The sequence below is a fragment of the Dreissena polymorpha genome, chromosome 1 (genome assembly GCF_020536995.1).
Source record: "Dreissena polymorpha isolate Duluth1 chromosome 1, UMN_Dpol_1.0, whole genome shotgun sequence".
Classification (NCBI taxonomy): Eukaryota; Metazoa; Mollusca; class Bivalvia; order Myida; family Dreissenidae; genus Dreissena; species Dreissena polymorpha.
In genome coordinates, this window is record NC_068355.1 from 39,566,591 (window position 1) to 39,581,141 (window position 14,551).

The following is a 14,551-nucleotide window of genomic DNA, read 5'->3' on the forward strand; positions in this document are numbered from 1 at the left end:
TAGTTAACTAACAATTTTTTTCTTACTCAAGAGGAATCTGTACATACTAAAATTTTAAAATGTCTGGACTTACTTAAATAAAATATATTGTACAAACACATTACTTATCTTTATTATGCCCCCGAAGGAGGGCATGTAGTGATCGGACTGTCCGTCTGTCCATCCGTCTGTCTGTCTGTCAGTCTTTCCGTCACACTTTGCGTTCGAAAAATGCTCATAACTTCTATGTCGCTTCAGATAGCAACTTGATATTTGGCATGCATGTGTATCTCATGGAGCTGCACATTTTGAGTGGTGAAAGGTCAAGGTCATCCTTCAAGGTTCAAGGTCAAAAATATAAAAAAAACAAATCCAAGGGAAGTTATAAGCTTTAAAGGGAGATAATTATCTGTACTTGCCAAAAAATAAATCAAAGCGGCGCTGTAGGGGGCATTGTGTTATTGACAAACACATCTCTTGTTTTTATGCCCCTGGATGGAAAGATCAGGGGTATATTGTTTTTGGCCTGTCTGTTGCAATATTGAAGATAGCAACTTTATATTTGGCATGCATGTGTATCTCATGGAGCTGCACATTTTAAGTGGTGAATATTCAAGGTCAAGGTCATCCTTCAAGGTCAAAGGTCAAATATCATTGTATTTTTCGTTCCTAAAACTTTAACCTTCGTTTGGTCATAACGTTTTGAATATTGAAGATAGCAACTTGATATTTGGCATGCATGTGTATCTTATGGAGCTGCACATTTTGAGTGGCTAAAGGTCAAGGTCATCGTTAAAGGTCAAAGGTAAAATTTATGGCTTAAAAGCAGCGCAATAGGGGGCATGTTTGTGACAAACTCATTTAAAATACTAAACATGTTTTGGCCATAGCCTTCATCTACAGTATGAGTTTTTGTTACACAGGATACATAATATATTGCGAAATCAGTTGTGTGCGAATAAATCTGAAACCTGGTTCTGTTATAGCTTTTTGTGAAATCTGCTCTACCCTATAAAAGTTCAAACTGTGTTTTTTTGTACAAGACAAATTTTTAAGTTCACTTGAGCATGACATGCTGAAAGCAGACAATACTAAACTTTCAAATTGATGTCAGACATTTGGTCTGACGGATTGACAAATTCTGTCAGACCGGATGAGTGTTTGTCAGACCAAACAAAAAGAGAAAAAACATAAAATGAAATGAATTGCAAAATCGATCAGACCTTGTCATAATCTGTCAGATATGTCCGTCGGTCCGACGAAGTTTGGTATTGTCTGTGATAGTGCACTTTTATTATCACATTTTGTTGACGGCGTGAAGTCATGAGAACCAGTGTTTTCCTCTATATAAAGTTGGAAATGGAATACGACTTAATTCCTTATGCAACCATTCTTCCGGATTTCAAGATAAAAAATCCAAAATAGGCAGAAAATAAATCCGAAAAAAGTTGCACACACAAGCACACAAAAATTATCTCCCCACTACAATTGGTGTTGCGGGCTATATTGAAGTCACTTTGTTGGTCAGTCTGTCTGTCTGTAGCGAAAATTTCATCAGATCTTCACCAAACTTGGTCAGAAAATGAATCTAGTTGATGTCTAAGTCAAGTTTGTATATGGGTCATGCAGGGTCAAAAACTAGGTCATTGGGTCACTTAGTACGTTTCAAACCGAAAGTTTTTCTGGAGCATAACTGTGTCATTTATTGTTAGCTCATCTATTTTTTGAAAAAAAATTATGAGCTATTGTCATCAGCTTGGCGTCGGCGTTGGCGTCGGCGTCCGGTTAAGTTTTGCGTTTAGGTCCACTTTTCTCAGAAAGTATCAATGCTATTGCATTCAAACTTGGTTCACTTACTTACTATCATGAGGGGACTGGGCAGGCAAAGTAAGATAACTATGGCATGCATTTTGACAGAATTATGTGCCCTTTTTATACTTAGAAAATTGAAAATTTTGGTTAAGTTTTGCGTTTAGGTCCACTTTTCTCAGAAAGTATCAATGCTATTGCATTCAAACTTGGTACACTTACTTACTATCATGAGGGGACTGGGCAGGCAAAGTTAGATAACTCTGGCGTGCATTTTGACAGAATTATGTGCCCTTTTTATACTTAGAAAATTGAAAATTTTGGTTAAGTTTTGTGTTTAGTTCCATTTTATTCCTTAAGTATCAAAGCTATTGCTTTCACACTTGCAACACTTACTAACTATCATAAGGGGACTGTGCAGGCAAAGTAATGTAACTCTGACTGGCATTTTGACAGAATTATGTGCCCTTTTTTTACTTAGAAAATTGAAAATTTGGTTAAGTTTTGTGTTTAGGTCCACTTTATTCCTACAGTATCAAAGCTATTGCTTTCATACTTGCAACACTTATTAACTATCATAAGGGGACCGTGCAGGCAAAGTTATGTAACTCTGACTGGCATTTGGACGGAATTATGGGCCCTTTTTACTAAGAAAATTGAAAATTTGGTTAAGATTTGTGTTTTGGTCCACTTTACCCCTAAAGTATCATAGACATTGCTTTCATACTTGGAACACTCACAAACTATCATAAGGGTACAGTAAAAGGACAAGTTGCATAACTCTGGTTGTCATTGTTACGGAATTATGGCCCTTTTTTGACTTAGTAACTTTGAATATATGGTTAAATTTTGTGTTTCGATCCACTTTACTTCTTAAGTATCAAGGCTATTGCTTTCAAACTTCAAATACTTTTATGCTATCATGAGGTTACTGTACCTGGCAAGTTGAATTTTACCTTGACCTTTGAATGACTTTGACTCTCAAGGTCAAATAATTAAATTTTGCTAAAATTGCCATAACTTCTTTATTTATGATTAGATTTGATTGATACTTTGACAAAACTACTCTTACCTGACATACAACAATAGACTCCACCCAAACCATCCCCAATGCCCTCCCCCCTCCCCCCCTCTCCCCCCCAATTTTTTTTTTTTTTAAGATTATCTCAAAAATGACCACCACACCCTCACACTATACCCTTACCCCTTTTTTGGAAAATAATGTAATAAATGTCCACAACCCCACACTATACACCCCTCTTCACTCCACCCCTCCCTCCTTTGTGATTGAAAATGAGAGTCCCTTCACCTTTAAAAAGAAAATAGATGAGCGGTCTGCACCCTCAAGGCAGTGCTCTTGTTAGATTTTAAAATGACTTGGTGCATTTGTTCACCATCATGGGAAGATGTGTCATGCGAAAGAAGTATGTCGATATCTCCAACGTCAAGGTCACACTTAGAGTTCAAAGGTTAAATGCTTGTCTGGGCCATACGTTGTCATTTATTGTTAGACTTTAAAATCATTTGTCACATTTGTTCACAATCATTGGACGGTGTGTCATGCAAAAGAATAACGTTGATATCTCCAAGGTCAACATTATACTTAATTGAGTTCAAAAATCGAAAATGGCCATAAATGAGCTTGTCTGGGCCATCACTATGTTGATCATTGTGAGATTTTAAAATCATTTGGCACATTTGTTTACCATCATTGGACGGTGTGTCATGCGAAAGAATAACATCGATATCTGCAAGATAAAGGTCACACTTTTAGTTCAAAGGTAAAAAATGGCCATAAATGATCTTGTCCCGGCCATAACTATGTCATTCATTGTGAGATTTCAATATTACTCTGTAAATTTGTTCACAATCATTGGACAGTGTGTCATGTGATAGAATTACGTCGATATCTCCAAGGTCAAGGTCACACTTTCAGTTCAAAATTAAAAAATGGCCATTAATGATCTTGTCTGGGCCATAACTCTGTCATTCATTGTGAGATTTTAAAATTACCCAGTAAATTTGTTCGCAATCAGTGGACAGTGTGTCATACGATAGAATTACGTCTATATCTCCAAGGTCAAGGTCACACTTTGAGTTCAAAGGTCAAAAATGGCCATAAATGATCTTGTCTGGGCCATCACTATGTCATTCATTGTGAGATTTCAAAATTACTTGGTACATTTGTTCACAATAATTGGACGGTGTGTCATCCAAAAGAATTGCGTCAATATCTCCAAGGTCAATGTCACACTTGGAGTTTAAAAGTAAAAAATGGCCATTAAATAAAATAAGCTTGTCCGGATCATAACTGTCATTCATTTTGAGATTTTAAAATGACTTGGTTCATTAATTTTGTTCATGGTCATTGGATGGCGTGTCATGCGAAAGAATTCAAGAGTTCAAAGGTCAAAATGGCCATAAATGATAATGATATAATTAAAAAAAATATCTTAAAATCGCCATAAATTAGCTTCTCATATTTTGTGAAGACAGCATGCAAAATAGTCTGTGTCAATGCAGCATGTGGGGTGTCACGTCTGTGACAAAGCTCTAGTTGTTATCAGGCAGTGTTTGCTTTAACTTTTTCTTGTAATGACCTCTTGGCACAATTTTCTTGTAATGACCTCTTGGCACAATTTAATGAAATTAATTGGAATGAGCCTTGGGTGACTCTTCACATGTGTTGTAATTGTTCAGGTATATTGCTGATTAAGGTCACTTGTGCTAAAAATATTTGGAGTGTAAGATCATCCAGTGGACATCTACTATTAAGTGTGTTTAAGTCATGCCTATGGGGTCAAGAATGACCAGGTCATGGTCATGTGATTTATATAGAAAAATGACTTAAAAAACGTCTATAATATTACGGCCCATATGTGTAATATTTTGCAGATAACATCTTATGGTGTGCTCTAACAAATTTGTTCAGATCATTAGACTGGGATTAAAATTTACCAAACCCTGGGACCATCTTAAATTAATTCCTTTATTTGCTGTAAGTGAAAATTTTCTTCTCTGAACTTGCCAAGTCTTGTGGGTATCTTGTTTGCCTTACATTCATATGAAGAGAATATTTTTAAAAATCTCAAGAACAGTCCCTCTTAATCAGATTCTTTTGGGACCATGAGAAATTTCCAGTTTGCAAAGAGTATTTCTGTTTACTTTGCCTTTTTCTGTACAAAATTTTAAGTACATGGTTTAATTTGGAAAAATGTCAATTTTCAACATATTTTGAATGTTTTGGTAATTATCAACCTTTTACATTTCATAACATGACAATGAATCTTTTTTTATTTCATTTCTCAATATAAAAGTAATATTGTAAGATATTCAATATGAAAGCGAATCACCAATTACAGCTTTGGGTATGAAAATTTGTAGCGAGTAAAGTCAAGATATGAAGCAAATATTAATATGAAATAAACACTGAGCACTTTCTTACTGATATGGCTGGAAAGTTAGCGGCATTTGAAAATTAAACACAAGTAACAAAGGATGATAAAACAGCAAACAATACCGACGTTGCCATCTTGATCATTACGTCATTACTCCCTCTAGGAAAGATGATCATTAAAAAGCAATTATGGCTGAAAAGAATTTTGGCAGAATAATGTCTCTTTGTCAGTTTATCCACTATAAAATTTGTATATTATAATATAAGTGGCAAAATTTATGCAATCATCTGTTCTTACTGCTTTGGCGATTTTGCTCAAACTTTCATGGCGGAATGTGTAAATGATCTTGATATGTGGAATTCTTTTCGCCGGCTGTAAAATATGTAGTGGACTTGTCTGTATCCAATCATGCCTTTTTGAGGCATCAGTGTCTTAGACACCTCTCTGGTTTGTCAGACAATTGTTTGACCATTTGAAATTAAAACTATTTTAATCTTTGCTTTTCAGATGGTAAGCAATTCAGAAAGGATAAACGACATAATTCAATCGAGAGAGGCCACAAACGGACAACAAAGCGACATAAATCTGGAGACACGCTTGACCTATCTAGTACCACTAATCATAATTCTAGACCAACAGGCAAAGTTGCATATAAGCACTCTCAAAGCATAGATTCAAATCTTGGAAAATTATCTAACTCTAGTAACCAAAGAAATGAAGGTCCTACTGATTCTTGGCTAAAAATAGATTTTGGTGGGGGGCAACAGTTTGGGATCCCCAGTGAAACAAGCGACGGTTCTGAACTTGGCCCGTTCATTGTGCTTGATTCACTCAATGAAGAAGTAAGGAGATCTGAATCAGACTCTGTTTCTCATAGCTTTAAGCATAAGGAAAGAAGAAATGACTGCTCAAAAGATAAACATAACAAAAAGGTCACTTCCGATAAAAAGAAAAAAAGGGACAGAACAAAAGAAAGCAGACATAGGGAAAAAGGTGCTTCAAATGACACAAATAAAGTAAGAGAATCTTCCAAAGACAGAACAAAAGAAATGAGACAAACAGAAAAAGATGCTTCTTATAACACAAATAATGTGAAAGAATCTTCCAATGACAGAACAAAAGAAAGAGATCATGCAAAAAATTGGCCTAAAGATAAAGGCAATTCCAGTCACCAAATAAACGATAAAGAAAGAATCTCGTCCAAAGATAGGGATAAAGTAAAAGAAAGTTGTGCTTTGAAGGATCAGCAAAATTGTAACACTGTCGCAAATGATGGCTATAAAATAGCTAAAAACGAATTGTCAAATGTTAATGGAAGCATGCAGAAAGATGGTGAAAAGGATGATGGCCCTGTAAGTCATCATTTAAAAAATGGCAATAAAGACAAAAACTTTTCAAAAGACAGGCATAGAGAAAGAGATATTTCAAAAGAAAGATATAAAGGTAATGAAAGAGAGGCTTTCCAAGGTAAACTAAATGTTAACCAAAATGAATATTCCAGAAATTTAATAAAGGGAAACACAAGGGAAAATCATTCAAAAGATGGACGAAAAGGAAGTAAAAGAGATCATTCAAAAGATACACATATTGTAAAAGAAAGAGATTCTTCAAAAGGTCGACATCAAATAAATGGGAAAGACAATTTGCAGCATGAGCAAAGTGTTAACCACAGGAGTTGCTCAAAAGATGGACATAAACTTGAAAAGAAAAGAGATGTTTCCAGTGACTGGCATAGAGCTAACCAGTTAAATGACTTGATCCAACAAAGAGATGAACGAAACAAGAATAATAACAAAGACAACAACAAAGAGCAAGCAGAAATGATGGGCCAAGATACAGAGAAAGAAAGAAAATCCAAAAGAGTAGCGAGTGGTGACAGTGTCAACAGGTAAAAATAAAAAATACGCCTGAGATTCGTAAACGCTACAATTGTGTTAATCAGCAGGTACATCATACCTTTACTAATGCAGTGTGACCAAACCTGGTCATTTTCTGGCCAGGATATGATTAACGGCTTGTATACTCTGAAATTAAGCTATATGTATGTATAGAATTGATAAATTTCTAGAGCTGCAACGATTCAGACAGTCCGATACCGATTGTTTCGATTCAATTCATCTTTCAACCTAGTTTTATCATATCGTCGCTGTCGTTCTCAAACCTCGTAGCTCCAAAATTTTCAAAAATGTATTTTCGTCTTTTCCGAATATATGAAGTCTGGCACGTGTTTTGTGCTATATCTCGTAGCTCTACGCAATTCAGAGCCCTTGAAAAATGGATGTGACGAAATGTTGTAGCTTTCAGTGCTTTCCACAGGATTTTTGTCAGGCGCCCCCGTGCTGCTAGGGGTTGTTCGGGAGGGGTGTCCCGTCCCGATGTTGATTTTTTTAAATTTAACGTGTCAATTCACGTTCTGTGGTGCGTTATAACTCAAAGAAAAACAGCTTCAAAAGACGTCATTTGGTGCGCTATGACTCTTCAAAAAAATCCCCCAGTCATTTAAAAATATTTTTTTTTAATTGTTTAATTGTTTTCAAACTTTCCTGCACATATAGTAAAACCCCGACTCGAACGATTCCCCAATACATCCGTTTCAAACCGACTCTATTACTGTATACTTACTACTTTTCAAGTTTCTATTTATTACCCGATAATCCCGTTTTTTCCGTTTTTATCAATCACTTTCTGGTAAATATTTACGATCAAAGCTCTAAATTATTTCTTTAACACAAACCTTGCCATTTTTTAAGTGACTATTTATAGATTTGATGAAATGTTGCCTCTGAATATGCTGTCACGTAATTACGTATCGTTCGTGGAAAAGACACAGTAACCAACAAAGTTCATTTCTGATTTCTTTGCGTTTTATTTCTGCTTATTAACACAACACAACATTTCCAAAATGTTTATCAAATACAAGATACATGCGAAGCCCGCAATGGGCCCATCCCGCGAAAGCCAGCAATAATGCGACTTGTATGTTCGGCCGTTTAAGTAAGACTGTCCTTCATACAACGCAGATGCCAATTTATACAATAATGGACAAATAAATTGGGTGACGGCTGTCTGGATGATTGACTTTAACATGAGTTGAATTACCTGATACGGGATGGCTTTATGTGTGACTTACATATCTTGTGCATATATATGCCAATAATTAAGCGAGACCACGTTTGTTTAACTGCATATATGAAAGTTCACCTGTCATTTAACATGAAAATATACACAAATTAACAGTGCTGCATGTGCTTACCATAGACATAACTAATTAGTGAACCCAGGCATGGGCAATAACTTGGTGCATTTTTTCGTCTAATTTGACGACGACATATGATGCCCATTTATGCATTTCTTCATGAAGACAGATATTATGTATTCAGTTACACCGAACAAGGAATATACATGAAATACACCAATTATGCGACATGAAATACATCAATTATGCGACACACCTCATTTTCATTAAAGAAAGATTTTATATTTTATGATTTAAAATCTTTAGAAGGATCAAATCCTGAATGACAAGTGTCTTACAATATCATGTATCAATGTTAAATGACGTTGATCGATTGTCCACGTAACACTACAGGCGTTGTTTGACTAGTGACCTCCTGTGCTGTCCATTCGAAGTAGGTATTGCCCGGGTTGAATATGTACCTGTTGCTGTCAAGTAAATGTCTTGGTTTGTTGTTTTCTGTCTATATTGATTCATGGGTGATGTTATCTACCATTGCTGTCGTGAAGAAGCTCTATCTATCGCCAAGCTGTGTAGGCAAATCGCACGTGGTCGGTTGCACTCATCTGCGTATCAAGGTTCACATCGAGGCTGGATATGTCATCGTGGTTTCTGTTGTTTTTGTCGCTGAACCAGCCGTCATCATGTCGTTGTTTCTGTTGTTGAATCCATCGTGATGTTGTCTCTGGATATGGTGTTGATGCGTACCGCGTTGCTTATCAATTGTGACGTCTGTTAAAACCTTTGTGATTGCATTGTTGTTTCTGTTGTTGTTGATTGTACTTTTGTTCTTGGTTCCAGCGTCTTCATTTCTCTTGGGACATTAAGATCTTCTATTGGCCATAATGCTCACGAGGTATTAACTATAGCAGTGTTCTCCTTGATGTCTTAGGTCTCGGAAGTATCATTCCAAATGCGTTATTTACGCACGTCAAACAGTTGAACGGCTGCATCTACTCTATAGTGTTTAACGTCACAAGTATCGTGTCCAGTGTTGCGTCACTTGTTGTCCTTCGAAATCTTCTGGCGTTGGTCCTCTTTTAGAGATAGAACCAGGTATTCACTTTGAGAGTAAACGCCGTGATGTTCCATTCTAATTATGTTGTTTGTTTCTTCTATTCGTTGTGGAAGGCGTTGTCTCGCGAAGTCGCTCTTCTTCGGCGTTGTCTTCAAATCTCGATATTTTTATCTGCGTCGTGGTGATACAAGTATCAGTTGTTCAAAATCATGGCAAACATTTATAAATATCCCCTTAGTTATTGTTAAATATCGTCATGACAACTTACTGTGATATCTTATTAAAAAAAATAAACTCTTTACAACGAAAAATATTAGTCAATTCCTCAAAACATACTTCGGATAAGTACATGACAGTTTGACATCTGACAAGCCATTTACTTAATATGACTTGTGTACCGCCTTAGGCATAATCATTTTACGCACGTGCAGCCAGTACATTTTTGACAGGCGCGCGCCACTTTATTGACCTAGAGTAATGGGTAATGATAGACGTACCTGTTCATATCATGGTTTCATAAACCTCATCTTTATCACTATAGTTTTGCCGTTGGGCATAGATTTATTGACATGTTTGACCTGTGCACTTGTAAAAATGCGCAAATATGACAAGGCAGACTTTTATATATATGCATTCATAATATAAGAACACGTATCGGTATACTTCAAAATTCAGGTCTTTGCTCCTAATCGAACTACTCAAATAATTCTTATGCGACATCGCATCTTCTGTCCATAGCGTAATTTGCTTCGATGGCACAGGGATAAATTCTCTTACTCATGAGGACGCTAAGGTTATCAGAACCTCGGGCTCGGTATGTCCGAACGCTGATCAGTCAGCCGTGCTCATAAAATATAATTGTAACCCTTAAACAATTATATTAGAAATTTAATGCGTACATATCGTTATATTTTCACTGCGCTATACGCGTCAGATCGCATTAAATTCTTACTTACAATTACTCAAGACCTTCAATATTACCGATATCCTACATATATTTGCATCAACACAATGACGTATATACATATTTACATAATATTTTTTTTTGTGTGTCTGCCCTATTCATATTCGCAATCAACATTATTTTTCTTATTTCCTATTTTCTTTCTTTTACAATTCAGAAAACTATTTTTAGCTCATCTATTTTTTGAAAAAAAATTATGAGCTATTGTCATCACGTCGGCGTCGGCGTCGGCGTTGGCGTCGGCGTCCGGTTAAGTTTTGCGTTTAGGTCCACTTTTCTCAGAAAGTATCAATGCTATTGCATTCAAACTTGGTACACTTACTTACTATCATGAGGGGACTGGGCAGGCAAAGTTAGATAACTCTGGCGTGCATTTTGACAGAATTATGTGCCCTTTTTATACTTAAAAAATTGAAAATTTTGGTTAAGTTTTGCGTTTAGTTCCACTTTTCTCAGTAAGTATCAATGCTATTGCATTCAAACTTGGTACACTTACTTACTATCATGAGGGGACTGGGCAGGCAAAGTTAGATAACTCTGGCATGCATTTTGACAGAATTATGTGCCCTTTTTATACTTAGAAAATTGACAATTTTGGTTAAGTTTTGTGTTTAGGTCCATTTTATTCCTTAAGCATCAAAGCTATTGCTTTCATACTTGCAACACTTACTAACTATCATATGGGGACTGTGCAGGCAAAGTAATGTAACTCTGACTGGCATTTTGACAGAATTATGTGCCCTTTTTATACTTAGAAAATTGAAAATTTGATTAAGTTTTGTGTTTAGGTCCACTTTATTCCTACAGTATCAAAGCTATTGCTTTCATACTTGCAAGATTTATGAACTATCATAAGGGGACCGTGCAGGCAAAGTTATGTAACTCTGACTGGCATTTGGACGGAATTATGGGCCCTTTATACTTAGAAAATTGAAAATTTGGTTAAGATTTATGTTTTGGTCCATTTTACCCCTAAAGTATCATAGATATTGCTTTCATACTTGGAACACTCACAAACTATCATAAGGGTACAGTAAAAGGACAAGTTGCATAACTCTGGTTGTCATTGTTACGGAATTATGGCCCTTTTTTGACTTAGTAACTTTTAATATAATGGTTAAATTTTGTGTTTCGATCCACTTTACTTCTTAAGTATCAAGGCTATTGCTTTCAAACTTCAAATACTTACATGCTATCATGAGGTTACTGTACCTGGCAACTTGAATTTTACTTTGACCTTTGAATGACCTTGACTCTCAAGGTCAAATTATTAAATTTTGCTAAAATTGCCATAACTTCTTTATTTATGATTAGATTTGATTGATACTTTGATGAAACTACTCTTACCTGACATACCACAATAGACTCCACCCAAACCATCCCCATGCCCTCCCCCCCCCCCCCCTCCCCCCCTCCCCCCCCCCTTTTTTTTTTTTTTTTTTTTTTTTTTTTTTTTTTTAAGATCATCTCACAAATGACCACCACACCCTCACACTATACCCCACCCCCCCCCCACCCCCCCCCAATTTTTTTTTTTTTTTTTTTTTTTTTTTTTAAGATCATCTCACAAATTACCACCACACCCTCACACTATACCCCCCCCCCCCCCCTCCCATTTTTTTTTTTTAAAACTGTTATGTTTGAAATACCGTCCAACCATCGCACCCAAACCCCCCCCCCCCCCATCACCCCCCCCCCCCCCCCCCCCCCCCCCCCCCCCCCCCCCCCCCGAATTTTTTTTTTTTTTTTTTTTTTTTCGCTTTTTTGGAAGATAATGTAATAAATGTCCACAACCCCACACTATACACCCCTCTTCACTCCACTCCTCCCTCCTTTGTGATTGAAAATGAGAGTCCCTTCACCTTTAAAAAGAAAATAGATGAGCGGTCTGCACCCGCAAGGCGGTGCTCTTGTTAAATTTTCCAATAATTTTATTTATTCGTCCTCTTTAATTTTCATTATCGTTCTAATAAACAAAACCCGCCTGATGTTCTTTATTAAAATAATAAACAAAACTGTCTTAAATAATCTAAATTCCTAAATTCTTAATTCTGCCAATGTAAAATACTAGGTAAATTCCTTGAATATTTTTTTATATTTGTTCCTTCTTCGAGTTTTTCTATTATATTAATAAATAAAATCATCCACAAATTTTCTTTATTAAAATAATAAACAAAACTGTTTTAAATACTCTTATTTTTCCTCGTACATTTTAATTTAATGAAAATTTACAAACATTCCAACAATTTAAAATGTATTGGTAAGCAAAAAAAACCATAAGTCCATACATAATTCTAAATTCTAACAATACCAAAAATACATATAAATTCTTTAAATACTCTCTGTGTGTACACCTTTAATTTAATGAGTTCCATAACTCAAAAAAATAATGTAAAACTCAAATATCTCTTTTTATTCTCAATTCACCGCTATTTATAAAAGTGTGCCGATAAATGCAAAATTGGCATGATTTTGATATTTGTAAAATTTGTTCGTACATAATTTTTTATCAACACTATTATTTTTAACATCTAACTACATTAAATTCTTTAAAACAATTCTTAAAAATTTCGTTGTCATGACGCCTTTTACTTCAATTTTCTACTTTATAAATTTTGAAATTCCCTCTCCAAGTTTGCCATAATTTTTTTAAACAACTGACCTGAATTCATGTCGCGTTGTGGTTGTGATGTTTTCATTTTTTCGGCACGTGATCGCACTTGTGATCGTACTTCGGTCGTATCCATGGTACACGGCTCCATTAAATGTACTGTGTCACGTAATTACGTATCGTTCATGGAAAAGACACAGTAACCAACAAAGTTCATTTCTGATTTCTTTGCGTTTTATTTCTGCTTATTAACACAACACAACGTTTCCAAAATGTTTATCAAATACAAGATACATGCGAAGCCCGCAATGGGCCCATCCCGCGAAAGCCAGCAATAATGCGACTTGTATGTTCGGCCGTTTAAGTAAGACTGTCCTTCATACAACGCAGATGCCAATTTATACAATAATGGACAAATAAATTGGGTGACGGCTGTCTGGATGATTGACTTTAACATGAGTTGAATTACCTGATACGGGATGGCTTTATGTGTGACTTACATATCTTGTGCATATATATGCCAATAATGAAGCGAGACCACGTTTGTTTAACTGCATATATGAAAGTTCACCTGTCATTTAACATGAAAATATACACAAATTAACAGTGCTGCATGTGCTTACCATAGACATAACTAATTAGTGAACCCAGCCATGGGCAATAACTTGGTGCATTTTTTTCGTCTAATTTGACGACGACATATGATGCCCATTTATGCATTTCTTCATGAAGACAGATATTATGTATTCAGTTACACCGAACAAGGAATATGCATGAAATACACCAATTATGCGACATGAAATACATCAATTATGCGACAATGGGTCAATCCCCTGACTTGTTGTGTGCTTGTTAAAACGCTCAATACACGCACGCTTTTGTATGCAAATGACGCGACGTTGTACATGCTGCATAATTTTCGCGCTCTTTTTAATTGAGAAAAAGATTCGACACAAAATTAATTTGCACTGCTAATTTGAAGCAAAAATTTTTAACGTTGCGGTTACATTTACATTCGGAAGTGTGTTTCGGATTAAAAACGAGTTAACATCGACTTACGGGAATGGGTTTGGGATTAAACATTTAATTATTCCCATTTGAGATTTCAACAAATATTAACCGTTGCGTTATAAATTCAACGATAATTTGTTTAAACACTTTACGAGTCGAATAAACGTTTTGACGGAATTATGCATGAAATTCACGATGTCCACGAGGATCACGGCCGGTTGCCATCATCAGTCTTCTAACTATCGATTATCGGACGAAACATTTACAAAGTGTGCGTAATTAATTCAACGAAAATTTGTTAAAGCGCATTACGTGTCGAATAAATGTCAGAAAAACGAGGTGAATCAGTTCTATAAATGGACATGATGAAATATACATGTACTGGAATTAAATTGTTATCACATAATTGTAACCGGGAGTCATTTGAACAACTTACTCGCTATAATAATTAATTGTTTACCACTTGCAATTAATTTCTCGTAATAATTATGAGTCATAGGTAACACTTGTTTACAGTTAAAAAGGT

General features: G+C 35.7%; 1 protein-coding gene across 2 annotated transcripts in view; it reads left to right on the plus strand.

Moving 5' to 3' along the window:
• The window catches only part of LOC127877284 (uncharacterized), an 89,482-nt gene that overhangs the window by 18,035 nt on the left and 56,896 nt on the right, over positions 1–14,551 (plus strand). For both annotated transcript variants that reach the window (XM_052422976.1, XM_052422981.1), the window contains exon 5: positions 5,694–7,074. In XM_052422976.1, the coding sequence (XP_052278936.1) occupies positions 5,694–7,074 (1,381 nt within the window). The remainder of the gene's footprint in view (positions 1–5,693; positions 7,075–14,551) is intronic.